This window comes from Somniosus microcephalus, chromosome 10 (assembly GCF_052327205.1).
Source record: "Somniosus microcephalus isolate GS21.2 chromosome 10, FLI_Smic_1.0, whole genome shotgun sequence".
Lineage (NCBI taxonomy): Eukaryota > Metazoa > Chordata > Chondrichthyes > Squaliformes > Somniosidae > Somniosus > Somniosus microcephalus.
Genome location: NC_140996.1, coordinates 74,276,432 through 74,291,266, shown reverse-complemented (window position 1 = coordinate 74,291,266; position 14,835 = coordinate 74,276,432). Strand labels below are relative to the sequence as shown.

General features: G+C 42.4%; 1 protein-coding gene across 2 annotated transcripts in view; it reads left to right on the top strand.

Annotated features, from left to right (window-relative positions):
- The window catches only part of nectin3b (nectin cell adhesion molecule 3b), a 338,904-nt gene extending 324,865 nt beyond the window's left edge, over nucleotides 1-14,039 (top strand). For both annotated transcript variants that reach the window (XM_085998621.1, XM_085998620.1), the window contains one exon: nucleotides 12,162-14,039. In XM_085998621.1, coding sequence (XP_085854747.1) covers nucleotides 12,162-12,760 — 599 coding nt within the window. In that variant the 3' untranslated portion in view covers nucleotides 12,761-14,039. The remainder of the gene's footprint in view (nucleotides 1-12,161) is intronic.
- Nucleotides 14,040-14,835: the final 796 nt, after the last annotated feature.

The following is a 14,835-nucleotide window of genomic DNA, read 5'->3' as shown; positions in this document are numbered from 1 at the left end:
GCCTTATTATGCTTTCTCCAATGTCCACGGTATACATCAGCGGTCCTAGTCGTGTGCAAATAGTTCCAGGCTGCCATTTCTCGGTACGGTAGTCCCGGGCCAAAACTTGTTGACCTATCTGGAAGGTTCTAGTTGGCCTTTCATTCATGCCTTGAAATTGACAGTTCTCCACGTCCCTTCTGATGTTTGGCTTGATCAAATCCAGCCGGCATATTAGGCTTCTATTGAAGAACATCATGGCGGGAGTTTGGTTTGTAACCACATGTGTTGCATTCCTGTATGCAAACAAGAAGTTATCTACCTTATGCTATAGATTTATGACTTCATTACCCATGGCCTTTATGGCCTTCTTGAAGGTCTGGACAAACCTTTCAGCCAATCCATTGGTGGTGGGATGGTATGGGGCGGACGTGTAGTGCTTAACCCCATTGTTTTTTAAGAACTTCCTGAATTCTTCGGACACAAATTGCGGTCCATTATCAGAACAGATCTGTTCAGGCAGCCCATTCCTGGCAAATATGGTCCTTAATACTGTGATGGTTTTTTCCGTGGTGGTGGAGGACATCTTTATTACCTCCGGCCACTTGGCGTGTGCATCAACCGCGATTAAGAACATTGAGTACATAAATGGACCAGCAAAGTGGATGTGTACCCTTTGCCATGGAGATGAGGGCCACTCCCATGGATGTAGAGGGGCTTGTGGTGGGGCGTTTTGGACCTTCTGGCATCCTAGGCAGCTCTTGGTCATTTCTTCGATGTCTCCATCGATACCTGGCCACCACACAAACGCTCTGGCTAGGTTCTTCATTTTCACTCCGCCCAGATGCCCCTTGTGAAGCTCCTTTAGCACTTTATCCTGGAGTTTGGGTGGAATCACCACTCTGGATCCACACATCAAGGTTCCTCGGCAGACTGACAGCTGTTCTCTTCTTTGCGAGAATGCTGGCAACAGTGGTTCGCCATGTGCTGGCCATCCCTTCACCGTTAAATCGTAGACTCGTGAGAGAGTCGGGTCATTTCTCGTTTCTTTTTCAATGGCAGAATTTGTTACTGGTAGACATTCCACTATGGTTGAGTGGAACATCTCCACTGGGTCCACTGTAGGTGCCTCTTCTACCGTTGGCAACGGTAGGCGCGATAAACCGTCAGCATTCCCATGCTGTTTTGATCCTTTGTATTCTATGTCATATTGGTGTGCCCCTAGGAAAAGGGACCACCTCTGTAGCCTTTGCGCTGTCATAATGGGAACACCCTTTTTAGGGTTGAATATGGAGACGAGGGGTTGATGGTCAGTCAACAAGGTAAATTTTTGTCCGTGTAGGTAATGGTTGAATTTCTTCACTCCCCATACCAGGCTGAGTGCTTCCCTGTCGATCTGGGCATAGTTACGCTCAGCTGAGTTCAATGAGCGTGACGCAAAAGCTATCGGCCGCTCCAAGCCATCAGGGAATCTATGCGATAATACCGCTCCTACGCCGTAAGGGGATGCATCGCACGCCAGTCTGATTGGCAGTGATGGGTTGTAATGAGCCAAAACTCCCTTGGACGTGATCAAGCCTTTGCATTTATGGAAGGCACGTTTACAGTCTTTGCTCCATTTCCAAATTACTCCCGTTTGTAGCAGTTCATTAAGAGGGTGCAGAAGAGTTGACAAGTTCGGTAAAAATTTATGATAGTAATTTATCAATCCCAGGAACGACCTTAATTGTGAGACATTTTCAGGTGCTGGGGCTTTTATGACCGCTTCAATTTTTTCAGGTGACTTATGCAACCCTTCCTTGTTAATTATGTGGCCACAATATGATATTTGTTTCTGGAAAAATTCGCACTTGGGGCGATTTGCTCGTAGGCCCCGTTCTCTCAGCCTAGTGAGTACCTGCTCCAAATTGGCATGGTGCTCGTTGTCGTTTTCTCCTGTTACAAGGATGTCGTCTAGGTAGCATTGAGTCCCCGGAATCCCTTGGAGGACTTGCTCCATAGCTCTTTGCCAGATAGCTGGAGCTGATGCTACTCCGAAAACCAGTCGATTGTACTGGTACAGGCCTTTGTGTGTATTTATCGTGAGATACTTTTTAGAGGCTTCTTCAGCCTCCATCTGTAGATATGCCTGTGCCAAGTCAATTTTGGTGAAATGTTTCCCTCCGGATAATGAGGCGAAAATATCTTCTATCCTCGGAAGAGGATACTGTACCGTGTGAAGGACCGGGTTTACAGTCACCTTGAAGTCCCCACAGATGCGAATTTTTCTCTGTTCTTCAGATTTATCATTATTCAACGTTTTCTTCATGACCGGGATGATGGGTGTTGCCCACTCGCTCCAATCTATCTTGGATAATACGCCTGCCTTTTCCAAATTCTCCAGCTCTGCCTCGACTGCTGGACGAATTGCATATGGCACCGGCCTTGCCTTAAAAAACTTGGGAATTGCCGCATCCTCCACTTTTATTGAGGCGGTGACGCCTTTCAAGGTTCCTAGTTCCTGTTGAAACACTTCCTTGGCGTTGGCCAAGATGTCTTTTAATCGTTCAGGTATGCGTCATCATTTTTTTTCTTACTGGTCACCGTCAGTGCCTGAATGGAGTGCCAGTCTAAACGTATCTTCCTGATCCATTCACATCCCAACAGCGGTGGACCACCATCTTGCAGAACATATAAATACAACTTCTGTATTTCCTTGCCGTTGTATTCAACAGGCACCCTTATTTTCCCTTTGGGGTATACTTTCTGCCCCGTATATGTTTTCAAGATAATGGATGTGTCTTTCAAAGGTATATGCGGAAATAGCTGCTCGTAATCCCGTCGACTTATGACGGTCAGAGCTGATCCTGTATCTAGCTCCATTTTAACTGGGGACCCCGCTATCGTGAGGGTAACCCAAATGGTCTGGTAATCTTCTTTGGCAATAACATTATGTAATTTGAGACAGCTTAGTCTCTTGTTTCCGGAGTCGCTATCGCTCTTCTGGTCTTCGGAGCTACTGTCCGTCATCATTTGTACCTTTCTGTACTTTTCCTTATTGATTTTTTTCCTGTCCGTGGATTTTTTGTTTCCAGATCGGCATACACGTGCAATGTGTCCAATCTTTCCGCATTGCCTGCATGCTTTGTCCTTGAACCAGCAGTCCCTCTGGTCATGGGTGGATCTGCCACAGCGATAACATCTCTCGAAACCCTGTGTCATTTCATGGGTGCCGAAGTCCTGTGGCTTTTGCTGTATCTCTGCAGCTCCTCTTGCGGCTGCTTCGTATGATACAGCCACACTGAAAGCCTTGTCCAGTGTCAAATCTTTCTCAGAAAGTAGCCTTTTCTGTGTTCCTTCACTTAGGAGACCGCAGACGAATTTGTCTCGAAGAGAATCTGCCAGTCCTGCCCCGAATTGGCAGTACTTTGACAGCTTCCTTAATTCGGTGAGGTAATCAGCGTTACTTTCATTCTTGTGCTGATTCCTCCTGAAGAATTTGAATTGTTCCGCTCTCAGCAGCGGTGTTGGGTTTAAGTGCTCCTGTAGGGTATCAACAATCTCCTTAAAATTCTTGTCCTTCGGTTTGGCTGGAGTGATTAAGTTTCGTAACAGCCCGTATGTCCTTGCGCCCATTAGATTTAGAAGTACTGATGCCTTTTTATTATCCTCTATTTCATTTGCTGTGCAATATACCTCCACTCTTTCCACATATGTGGTCCAATCCTCTATATCGCTATCGAAAGCAGTAATATTGCCAGTCTTAGGCATCCTGAAAAAAAATGGCGCCTCCCGCGCTTTCCTTTCTTCCCCGCAGAGAAAAAATGGCGCCTCCCGCGCTTTCCCACCGCTGCCGCTGCTGACAACGCTGTTCTCCGCGGTTTTTATTTACATAGGTATTTTTAACAGGTGGAGACTCGTTCCCGCCGGACTCTCTGGGACTTTTCCCTCCCTCTGCTTGGTCCGAACGCCGACCTGCTTTGCAGCGCCGGCCGTCTCCCGAGTGCTCCACCCTCTGTCTCTGTTTGCCTCCGCCTTCGCTGCTCGGCCCCGCTGCAGAGCCAGCCGATGGAGCCCCAGCCCACCGCCCAGGAAGGATTATTGCAGTACCTGCCACCAGCTCGGCTAGCTGGTGAAACCACAGTTTTTTTTTCTTGTTTTTCTTCGATTTTCGTCTGAGGAATCGATCTCCTTGAGGTGCTGCCGAATTGCAGGTAAGTCCATTTACAATTCGTCGCCACTGTTGTATCCGTGTGTTAATGGAGACACGGAATGCAGGAGTTGGTTTCTCAGGTGTTTACTGAACAAAGTCTGGAGGTGAACTAACAGATACAAGACACTATACAGGCTTATATAGCCCGAGTGGCCATTACCGGCATTACAGTACACAGGGGGCTCTTAAAGGCACAGACACCACACACTGGGTGAGAGTCTTCGAGAAAGTGGTGTATGAAACTTTGCGCATGATGGTCATGTAAACATTTTTGTTGAGAAATGTTGAGGTGCAACTGCAGCAGCTTCCTTATTCTTGGCATATACTGATATGTCTGGCCTAAATGTTAGCAGCTGTGTTGAGCCGGCAAATCTTGTAGAGGATTTGAGTCTGGTCACCTTTCTCTGACGTTAAAGAGGATGGTATTTGACAAAGAGTAGGCTATTCTCATCATCATCCATTTTCCAAAACACTTCTACGTCTGGAGCACATCTTTTGTTAAACCAGAGTTGTGAGTGGGTGCCAGTGTTTGACTCTTTGGAAAGGATCTGATGTTTAGCAGTATCAAATATGATCTGGTTAGCACGGTTGCCTCACAGCGCCAGGGACCCGGGTTCGAATCCGGCCTCGGGTGACTGTCTGTGTGGAGTTTGCACATTCTCCCCGTGTTTGCGTGGGTTTCCTCCGGGTGCTCCGGTTTCCTCCCACAGTCCAAAGATGTGCGGGTTAGGTTGATTGGCCATGATAAATTGACCCTTAGTGTTAAGGGGATTAAATATGTGGGGTTACGGGGATCGGGTGGGATATGTGTCGGTGCAGGCTCGATGGGCCGAAATGGCCTCTATCTGCACTGTGGGGTTTCTGTTATTCTGTTTATCTGCTTGGACTGAACACATACGAACTTTAGATCTTTTGACTGTTTAGTGAGATGCTGGTCTGAGGTATCAATTTACTGCTCAAGACAACTGAGGCCTGGGAGGGAATGAACTTGCGTGTTAATGGGGGAGTTGAGAATTGGCATAAGGATTGTCCATCTCTTCACTGAGGCAGAGTGGTATAAATGCAGACCTGCCAATTAGTCAACACTTTTCCCTGCCCTCAGAGCTCTTTAGCTTCTGACTGGCCATTCATTGCTCATGAATACTGTGATGAAATATTCCATTCATCACTCATCAGTATTTTTCTGCCTGTGACTGTGGTTGGTTTCAGTTTCATTTCCATTGTATTGTACTGTGTGTAGGGCTCCGCCCATACCTGGCTCCTATGTAAGCTGGCCCAGCCTGCAGCACATCCAGTACGGCAGACCTCTGGATGGAAGATACATTCTCCTCTGTGTGTTACCTTCTAAGTCAATAAAAGCCTTGTTTTGTTTCGCTAACATCGAGTCTCGGATTTATTGAGGCACATCAAATACAAATGGCAGTAATCAACAGCCTGATTCATAGAATCTTACAGTACAGCAGGATTTGGGAGGCATAGTACCCAGGAGAGGAGGCATAACGACAGGAGAGAGGGGGCCTAGGGGGAGAAGAGAGAAGATGTTTTTAAAAAAAGAGGAAGATGAGAAATGGAAATAGAAGTGATGGGCTCAGGTCCGGAATAGCAGCCGAATTGCACACGCGAATGAACACGGAAAACTCAAGTTATGTAGGCCTGGTTAATGCACTCACCTTGAGCAGTTGTTTAGCATGATGCTTATAGCAGCCATTTTCCTAATCGCAAGATAAATACAGATGAGGATGGCTGCTAGCGGATTTCCTCTGTGGTTACCGTCGCAACAAAGGGTTGTTGGTCCAGCCACAATAACTCCGCTTATGATTCACGCACAAGTGATTTATATCATAACGAGCTTTATTACATTGACTTGATAACGGTCTTCCATATTATATTAAATGACAAGATGGGTCCCAGACCTGAAACGTTAACTCTGTTTCTCTCTCCACGGATGCTGCCTGGCCTGCTGAGTATTTCCAGCATTTTCTGTTGTTATTTCAAATAATACAACCTGGTTCCCAGGTTCTGACTACCTCGAGAGCGCGCTCCGACCCAAGAGAACAACGTATCCTGTTCCTAAGACCTGGAGCGACTAGTTCTAGCCTTCCAGGCCCTCCGCACGGCAGCGTGGCTCCTGATCCTCCCGAGAACGCTCTGCCTTAAAGAGGAAACAGGTTCTATTCTTGTACTATAATGCAACCTTGGCCTGTGCCTATGTATTACGTAGGTTGCTGAGGTCACATTTTTATGTGTTTACCTCGCTTATAATCTTTTCGGCCTTTGCCTCTGTTCTACAAGCTTTGTTCATAATACAGTAAGTGTGTAGGCCAATCTTTATCTTAAACTGTGGTATGTGGTGTCTTGCCAGCTAGTCTCTTTATCGGGGTATGAGCCTTTTTATCGACCTGGGTGTTTATCAGTCTGTTTCCAAACTGTCTGTTGTTCATGCATAGAGACAAGTTTAAGATTTTCCCTTTACTCCACTGTTGCTATAACACTAAAAACCTAGTGAAAGGATGTTGGGCTAGATTGACCATTTAATTAATCTTACAACATTCTAACAATGGCCAATGGACTCAAACTAGCTTATCCATCCAGAGGGATCCCCCCCCCCCCCATCCAACTGTTCCAGTAAACATGGTGCTTGCAATTCAGCAGGTATGGGGTGGAGATCAAGATTTGCAAGATTTATAGCTCTGGCTGTGCTGTTTTTGGCAAGGTATATTGTAGTAATAAACTGGAAAAACTGCCTCCTACCATCCCAAATGCACAACAATCTCTAAGGAGCTGATTTAAAAACTGCACAAATGATGATGTGCTGCCAATTGCAAGTGGGAATCAATATAGGATGCAGCAAATCAGGGCTCTTAACTCCTTCAAATTATTGAACAATTTGCATTGGTACTTTCAGACAGAAGCACACCTCAAGGACGACTTTGGTGACTCCAAAAGCAAAGGTTTTCGGTCATTATACTGTCGACTTGCCTCTGATGATACTCATGCCCAGGGGCTTTAGGGATGTATTGTTGTAAGTAAAAGCAGCCAAGATGGGCTAAAAAATTGGATGAGATGGGAAGCCACAATCCTAAAAGTAGACTTAGTATGTGGAGTGTAGACAAGGAAATGGAAAGGATAACTAATGGTTAAAGGCAAGGGAAGCATGATCTGATGCCATGTGTCATCCTTATGAATCATTAAAGCTTTGATGATTGTCACAGAATGTCTAACTGTACTTGATGTATAAAAACTTCAATCGTTCCTTCAGCTTGTCATAGCGCATGTATTGTTTCCTCTGGAGGCATGCAGAGTCATCAAAAAAAAACAAGGTCTTGCTCTTGAGAATTGGCTCTTGAGACGGGTAATGGTGTCGCAGAATGTCATGAGATTCAGGGGAACTCCAATTAAATTGGTTTCATCGATCTTCATAAGGCTTTCCACCTGGTGCCTCACGATGCCCTCATGAAGAAGCTGGAAGCTGTGGAAATCAATGGAAAATCTTGGATTTTATCTGGGATGAGCACTCCATATCAAGTAAACAGATATTCTACATGTCTATATTTCTCAATAGTTTAGTTTAGAAACTCTTCAACATGGGGATAGGTATCCATGCATGTCAGGCACCCAGTTAAAACTAAAAAAAACATAGAAATGGAATTTTTAATAACTATTTTACTTACGAAGCTTACATCTTATTGAATGACACTTTTAAAATTCAAAACTGATTTTTTTCCTAGCAATTAAGAACTATTTACCCATAGTTCTATTTATTTATATACGAACAGAACATTCAATATCTCAAAAGCAAAATACTGCAGATGCTGGAAATCTAAAATAAAAACAAAACATTCTGGAAATACTCTCTATCTCAGAGCTCTTGATGTTTGTATTTTAAAAGGCCACCTGTTTTCAGTCTATTCAGATAATTTATCAAAATCATTGAGGTGTATTTGAAACCAATGTAATTTGTTTTAATAAATAGTTCTGGATTTTAATATTTTTTATTAACGCAAGCAGAAAGGTACACTGAAAATGTAAACAGCATCAAGGAAACTCAGAAATGTAAAAATGACTTTCAACACCTTATTAATGAAAATTAAATTTTACATCCGTACTTAATTGTTTTCTTTTAGTGTGTTGGTGTTTATAATTAACAAGAACATTTTGCATCACATTTTACCACAGCTTTGAAAGATTCAAATAGGCTTGTAATTTAGCTGCAGCAATCTACTGAAAAGTCATAAAATTGAAGAGTTCCTTGGTAGTTTTAATAGACAAAATATTAATTTTCTTCCCCCAAAAGTTCAATGATAGTTATTATATGCCATCTTATTACAGCATTTTCCACTACCCTCGATCATCGAGGGTAAAAAACGAATTCTTCCCAATGCTTTAGTATTGCCAAACCAACGTAATATTTTGTAAAACAGCTAAAATAAATGTTTGGTATAGTTCACTCCATAGAATATACAATAGTGCCGAGAGCAAGCATTGTAAACCTGAGTATATTGGTGATGTAATAATCTGCCCCTATTTGTTACAAGTTTGTTTCTGTCAGAAATATTGCCTCTAGAATTTTCTACATGTTTTTAAATAACATGAATGTGGTACAGGTCTGGTAGATTATCTAGAATTTTATGCTGGTAAATGACTCTTGTACAAGAATTTGCAAAATGGGACAAACACCCAATTGAGATCCTACATGCAGAATTCTGTAAAAGTATCCTCCGGACTCAAAGGAAAACAGTAAACAATGCATGCAGGGCGGAACTAGGCCAATACCCATTAATAATCACTATCCAAAAAAGAGCCACCAAATTTTGGAATCACCTACAAATGACCAATCCCCAATGCTATCACTACGACGCCCTGAAATGCCAAGAGCTGACCATAAAGAAGAATACCCTCAGTCAACTAGTCCTGGGACTCAGTGAAGTAACTACTAACAATACTAACAATAACCAGCCCCAGGACAGTGACAGGGTAACACAAAGAATTCGACCCAACACAATCGTCGCTAAGCAAAAGGAAAAATATCTGACATATTGGGCAGAAACAACAAAAACCCAAAGCAAACTCAATTGCTACTTGGCCCTAAACAGACAATACAACATAGCTGATTACCTGACCATGGTAAAGGATAACAAACTGAGAAGAACCTTGACAAGGTACAGACTTAGCGAACATAGCCTAGCGATCGAAAAAGGCAGACACAGGCAGACCAGGCTGCCAAGAGAGGACAGGATATGCTCTCACTGCAGAACATCTGCAGTATTTTGCTATCGTACTAGTGGTGGAGACAGAGATGCACTTCCTCACAGCTTGTGGAAAATATCAGGGCATCAGGGAGAATTTCTACCAAAAATTCTCACAAATATGCCCTGATTTCAGAAATCTGAATGACAACCAAAAACTCCCATTCCTACTGGGAGAGGAGAGAAGCTGTATAACACTGGCGGCACACTATGTTACAGCTTGCCATGAACAGAGGGACAACCAGTAAACTAAGAAAAGAATATATATAAACAATGCGAATGTATATTTATACACTCAGGGATATACCTGTTTATACACTGTATGAATAGAACTGCGTTTATGTGCTAAACCATAAATGTATTTTGATGCTTTGGCAACATAAGATGTAACTTATCATGCCAATAAAGCGATTTGAATTGTGAATTGTGATACCTTTATAACAGGATCAAGTTCATCACTGAAAAATGGCATCATGTCATGTTACCTTAACCTAATTTTTTTTTAAGCTAGTAAGTACACAGTAGCTCATTTCTTCTGCTTGACAACAGTTACTAGTTTCTCATCTTTTTTGATTGAGTAAAGTATTTTTCTAAATTAATTTTTGACTTCAACATTAACACCAACAAAAAAGTGCTAAAAAGATTGTGTAGGTGAAATATTAAATGAAGGCTTTTCACAAGTGTTTTCTGTTCTGCCTTGCAATCCGTTCCAAATGTTTTTGCTGTCATAGGCACTTGTGCCAAACAATTTTGCATCTGGACAAGATTTTGTTTTGTTGGGTAAATATGCAATGCAATCTATAAATCATGCAAAAATGCCTCAATGAGTCACAATGATTTCACAACCTAAAAAGTTAGCGTCCCCGTGGCTGATTTTCCCAGGTAGCGCCCCGAGGGGGAGGAGGAATGCTACTGGAAGCGCCCAGCGTCCTTCTTGGGGCGCTGCAAACCAATATCGCGGTGCTACGTGCCGCGGTACTGCAGGCCTTCCTCCCCTTAAAGGGGAGGGGCCTGGCGCAGCGTATCCCAGCGCCCAGCTGGGCCACCAGGGATCGGGAGTGCTGGCAAACAAGCAGCACGGCTCACGGAGAGCAGCCGGCACCCCGCAGGGGGGCTTCACGGGGGGCCGGGGACAGCAACGGGGGCAGCTGCTGGCAGGCGGCTAGCAACAAAAATGGCCGCCTGCCACCTCCCCTTTAACTAGCGCCGCCCCAGCCACAGGGTAGGCTCCCCCTGACCCCAGCGGACATAGCGTCCGGCAGTAAGTTGGGGGGCACCACCCAATATTACAGCTGGGGCGCTGCGCACGGCGATGACGTCATCGCTGGCGGCGCAGCGACAACCTCCCGCTGAATTTCGCTGGAGGCGTTAGAGGCGCCGTGCCATGACATTAGTTGATTTGCGCCCCTTTAGTGCCCTCTTAGGAAGGCGCAAATCAACAAACTTAGCCCCCCATGTGTTTTGGTAGCGTCTTTGGAATGGGTAAATAAAGTATGAAAAACTGAGAAAATTGCAGCACAAATTGTGCTAAATTAGGGTGGTATGTTGAAGCACCAGTGTGTGGTGTTACAGTACCGGGGACAAGTGTACCCTTCCATACCTGCTGAACTTGTGCTCCTGGTCACATTATATAGAATTACACAAAAATTCAAACACAAACAAGTTATTTGGACTAACCAGTCTGTGTTGCCGTTTATCCGCCACATGATCAGTAGTCCTAATCTCGTGTGCTTATCCTGGTAATGCTGGGAAGGTACTAAGCAAAGCTCAGGCACAATGTGGAATGAGGGATTGACTGTGTCCCTTCAAGCAGCGTTAGCCGAGGCCTGGGTGCAAATTTTCTGCCTATTCATTTTGAGCACAGAATATGTGTGGCCTTGGGAATCTGGAGAGGAGACTTTATATCCTCATAAAATGTACTAAATCGTGTAAAATTTAAATGCCATACTATCCTATCTAAATGCTATAACAAGTAACATTAAAAAAATGTCATGTATAGAAATGTTTAGATTTTATAACTTACCACCTTTTTTTAAAACAATCATTGTTTAAGATCTTATTTCTAACACTTTGTTTTGGATTGTGCACATACATTTGCAATTGTTCATGGTCCAGTGAACAATCTTAGAATATTGCAATTACCTAGGCCTCAGTTTGAGGGAGCTAGCATTTGATAGTGTCCTTTGATGCTCTTCTAAGCATTGTTGCCATATGTGTTAAAAGTAATTTAAAAAAAAAATTCTTCCACCGTACCAATTCTCGGAGTCCATACCTGGGTTAAGTAGTCTACAGTATGGAAACCAGAACTGTTCAGACTCATTAGGCTTTTCCAGCAGGAATGTAGACCACAACTAATTGTACTAAGAACAATGAAAAAACAAAAATACTGTAAAGAACTGAATGCTAGATCTAAATACAGACATATAGTTTACTACAACAAGTGCTCTATAGTTAAATTATCACTAGGAAAGAGATCCCTGCAACTCATTGTTGTACTGACCTAGATTTTCAACTTTCCATTGTGAAGGGTTACTGTATAAATGAAAATTGGAGGTTGCATTTTCAAATGTAAATAAGCAGAACTTGCCTGACCCCTTCAGTGCTCTCTTTTTGTCTACATTCTACTAAAATAAAGCAAATAGTTGATTGAGGATGAGAAAATATTAACTTGTCAGGTTGTAGTACATATGTATATGTGTTCATTGCTTTTCTGTCTCTGCTATCCCTACCCCATTTCCAATTAGATCCTCCTACTACTACCCCACTGTCTACAACTGCACCACCAATTTACACAACGGCGGGCATCACAAGTTTACCTGCTTATACACGGAGGCTTCCAATTCCTCCGTCAACCCTGGAATCTGTGAAGAGTGACAGTTTAGGAACTATCATCGGCGGTGTGGTTGGTGGCACTCTCTTTCTTATGCTTGTGGTCATCATCATTGTAATGTATTACTTGAGACGCCGGCGTACCTTCCGAGGGGACTACTACACGAAGCAGTATGCTGGAACAGCAGACATCCAGAAGGACGCCCAGATGGATGTTTTACAATCAAATCGAATTGAGCCGTACACTGATTATGAGAAAAGTGAACGGAAGCTCGATCCAAACAACATATTTCAGGATTATCCCATAGAGGTGCAGAAAAGTGAATGGCGAAATGAGGACAATATAAATAACAGGTACACTGAAGGTGTGGAGATACCCATCGACTATTATGAAGATCGAAAAATTCCCAATGTATCTCAGTATGTGCATGATGACTACTATGATGAAAATGAAGATGATCTCGTTTCACACTTAGATGGTTCAATCATTTCCCGCCGGGAGTGGTATGTCTAGTAGTAATTGGTAAATGTTCATAAAGTAGGAGAGTGACTTCAATTCAGCTGAGAAATCTAAGTTTCCATCTCTTGTGTTTGTTTTTTCACAATATTTTGATATGTGTGTCCCTGTTTTCCCAAGGGAGAACAAAATGTGCTTTCCATTATGAAAATGGAAATGTGGTTTTGTACTAGATTTGCAGCCAGCGTAAAGTAAAATCTCTTAACTGCAAAATTCTGGGGGTGGGGGTAGTGTAGAAATTATCCAAAATTTTGAGGCCTTAGTACTGTGCTGTAGTTGTAGTTGCAGTTCAGACAATTCCTGAATGAGGCTTTGGAGGTAAAGAACCAGTTGCTGACATTTTCAGCCACTCTGTCCATTAGAGCTCCCTGCAAACCTGACCAATGCTTACTTTATTTGTTTGTTTTACATGTATGTATAAAGCATAACAGATTTCACTTGTGGAGTTGGATGAATAAGAAACTGCTTTGGTATTTTTTAAAACATCATTGTAAAAGTTTAATTTTTTTAGCCAGGTTTTCCACTTTATAAGTCTTAAACGTTTACATTCTCCCCTCACCTTTTTATTTTTCATCATATTGGTTGCATTTGTCAGGAAAATATAAAGACTTGGTTTGTTTTCTTGTCTGCACACTGAAGAGCACTTCTAAATATACCTTGTCTGGAATAACATGTTGTGATGTAGAGAAACAGTTGCTAGGTTTATGTGCAGCATTGGCGCCTGAACCCTAAACTAGATTTAAAACCAACTACATCGTTCAGATGCTGTACTGGGCTGAATTTTAGATCTTAAAATAAATTAGTGTTTTTGTGAAATCACAGTTATGTTTGAGTAATACTACAGTTAACTGAGGCCAGAATCTACAGTGCACTGTTCTGAAACTCAAGTTCAGGCTATGGATGATGATTAATATTTCTTTCAATAACTTTGTGAGACATTTATCTCTCAAAATTGAAGGTGAATTTTGTGGTTTCAAGAGCTTCCTTGTACAGCTTTGAACTTTTCCCTTTTCATTGGAAAGCACTATGGTTCAGAAGTGCTGGTTATCACTTGTTCATGGACACACACTGAGTTTGGTTTCTCACCTGCATGTGTGAATACAAAACAGCACAGCTTGTGAAATAGATCGTGTATATGGTACACACAAAGCCGGTGAAGGCTCCAATTGGGCAAAAATAATGCTCTGAGCGTGGTGTTGATGTATGTAAATACAAAAGAGATTTACTGTACAGTACTTTTTGTACCTTATCTGTTTTATAAAGTTAGTGCAATGTTGATTTGACGTGCTGTTTGCTAAATACACATTTTGCTGGAAAAAAACTTAAATTGCCTCATTTTAACTTAATTTAGTTCCCGATTTCAATACTGCAAAATGTTATGTGAGATATGCTTAAATCTACTGTTTATTTAATGCTGGGATTTTCTCGAGTGGCATAAAACAGTAGATCGTGGTATGTAGTGTGCTATTTATTTGTCCTTTTTTTTTAAAAAGGCACTTTTTTCATTTAAAAAGGAACAACAAGATGAAGGAAAAACATCAAACCATTTTCACTACACAAGAACTGTGGGAACTGCAAAATAAATTCTTAACTGAAATTTGCCATTCCATTATTAACCACCTACTTTCAAGTGGAGAGATGTAAAAAATGCAGTACACAGAGGCTTTTTAAATTTAGGCTATAATCTATTGGCATTTACCCATCTTAATCAGATGATTCTAACTTCATTATTGTTGAAATCTGTTCAATTAAAATGGGAAAAATCTTGATTCTGAAAGGGTTGCTAACTGGAAATAAATGGAGGGAGAGGAGTCCATATGAAGTCAGACTTGTACTCATGCAAAACTTTCTGATATGTCACATAGCCTGTACTTTGGGTTCTCTCTGCTTTCCTTCATCAACCACACTGAGAAGTCAGTGATGATCTGGGCCCAAAGAAATCATTAGTGACTGGGTCTGGTGAATATAATGCACTTCAGCCTGTTTGAATCTTGACTCTTGACAGCCAATTTGAAAAAGTAGTTGGGATCCCAGATTACCTGCCCATCTAGCTGAAAGTAGAAAAGATTTTC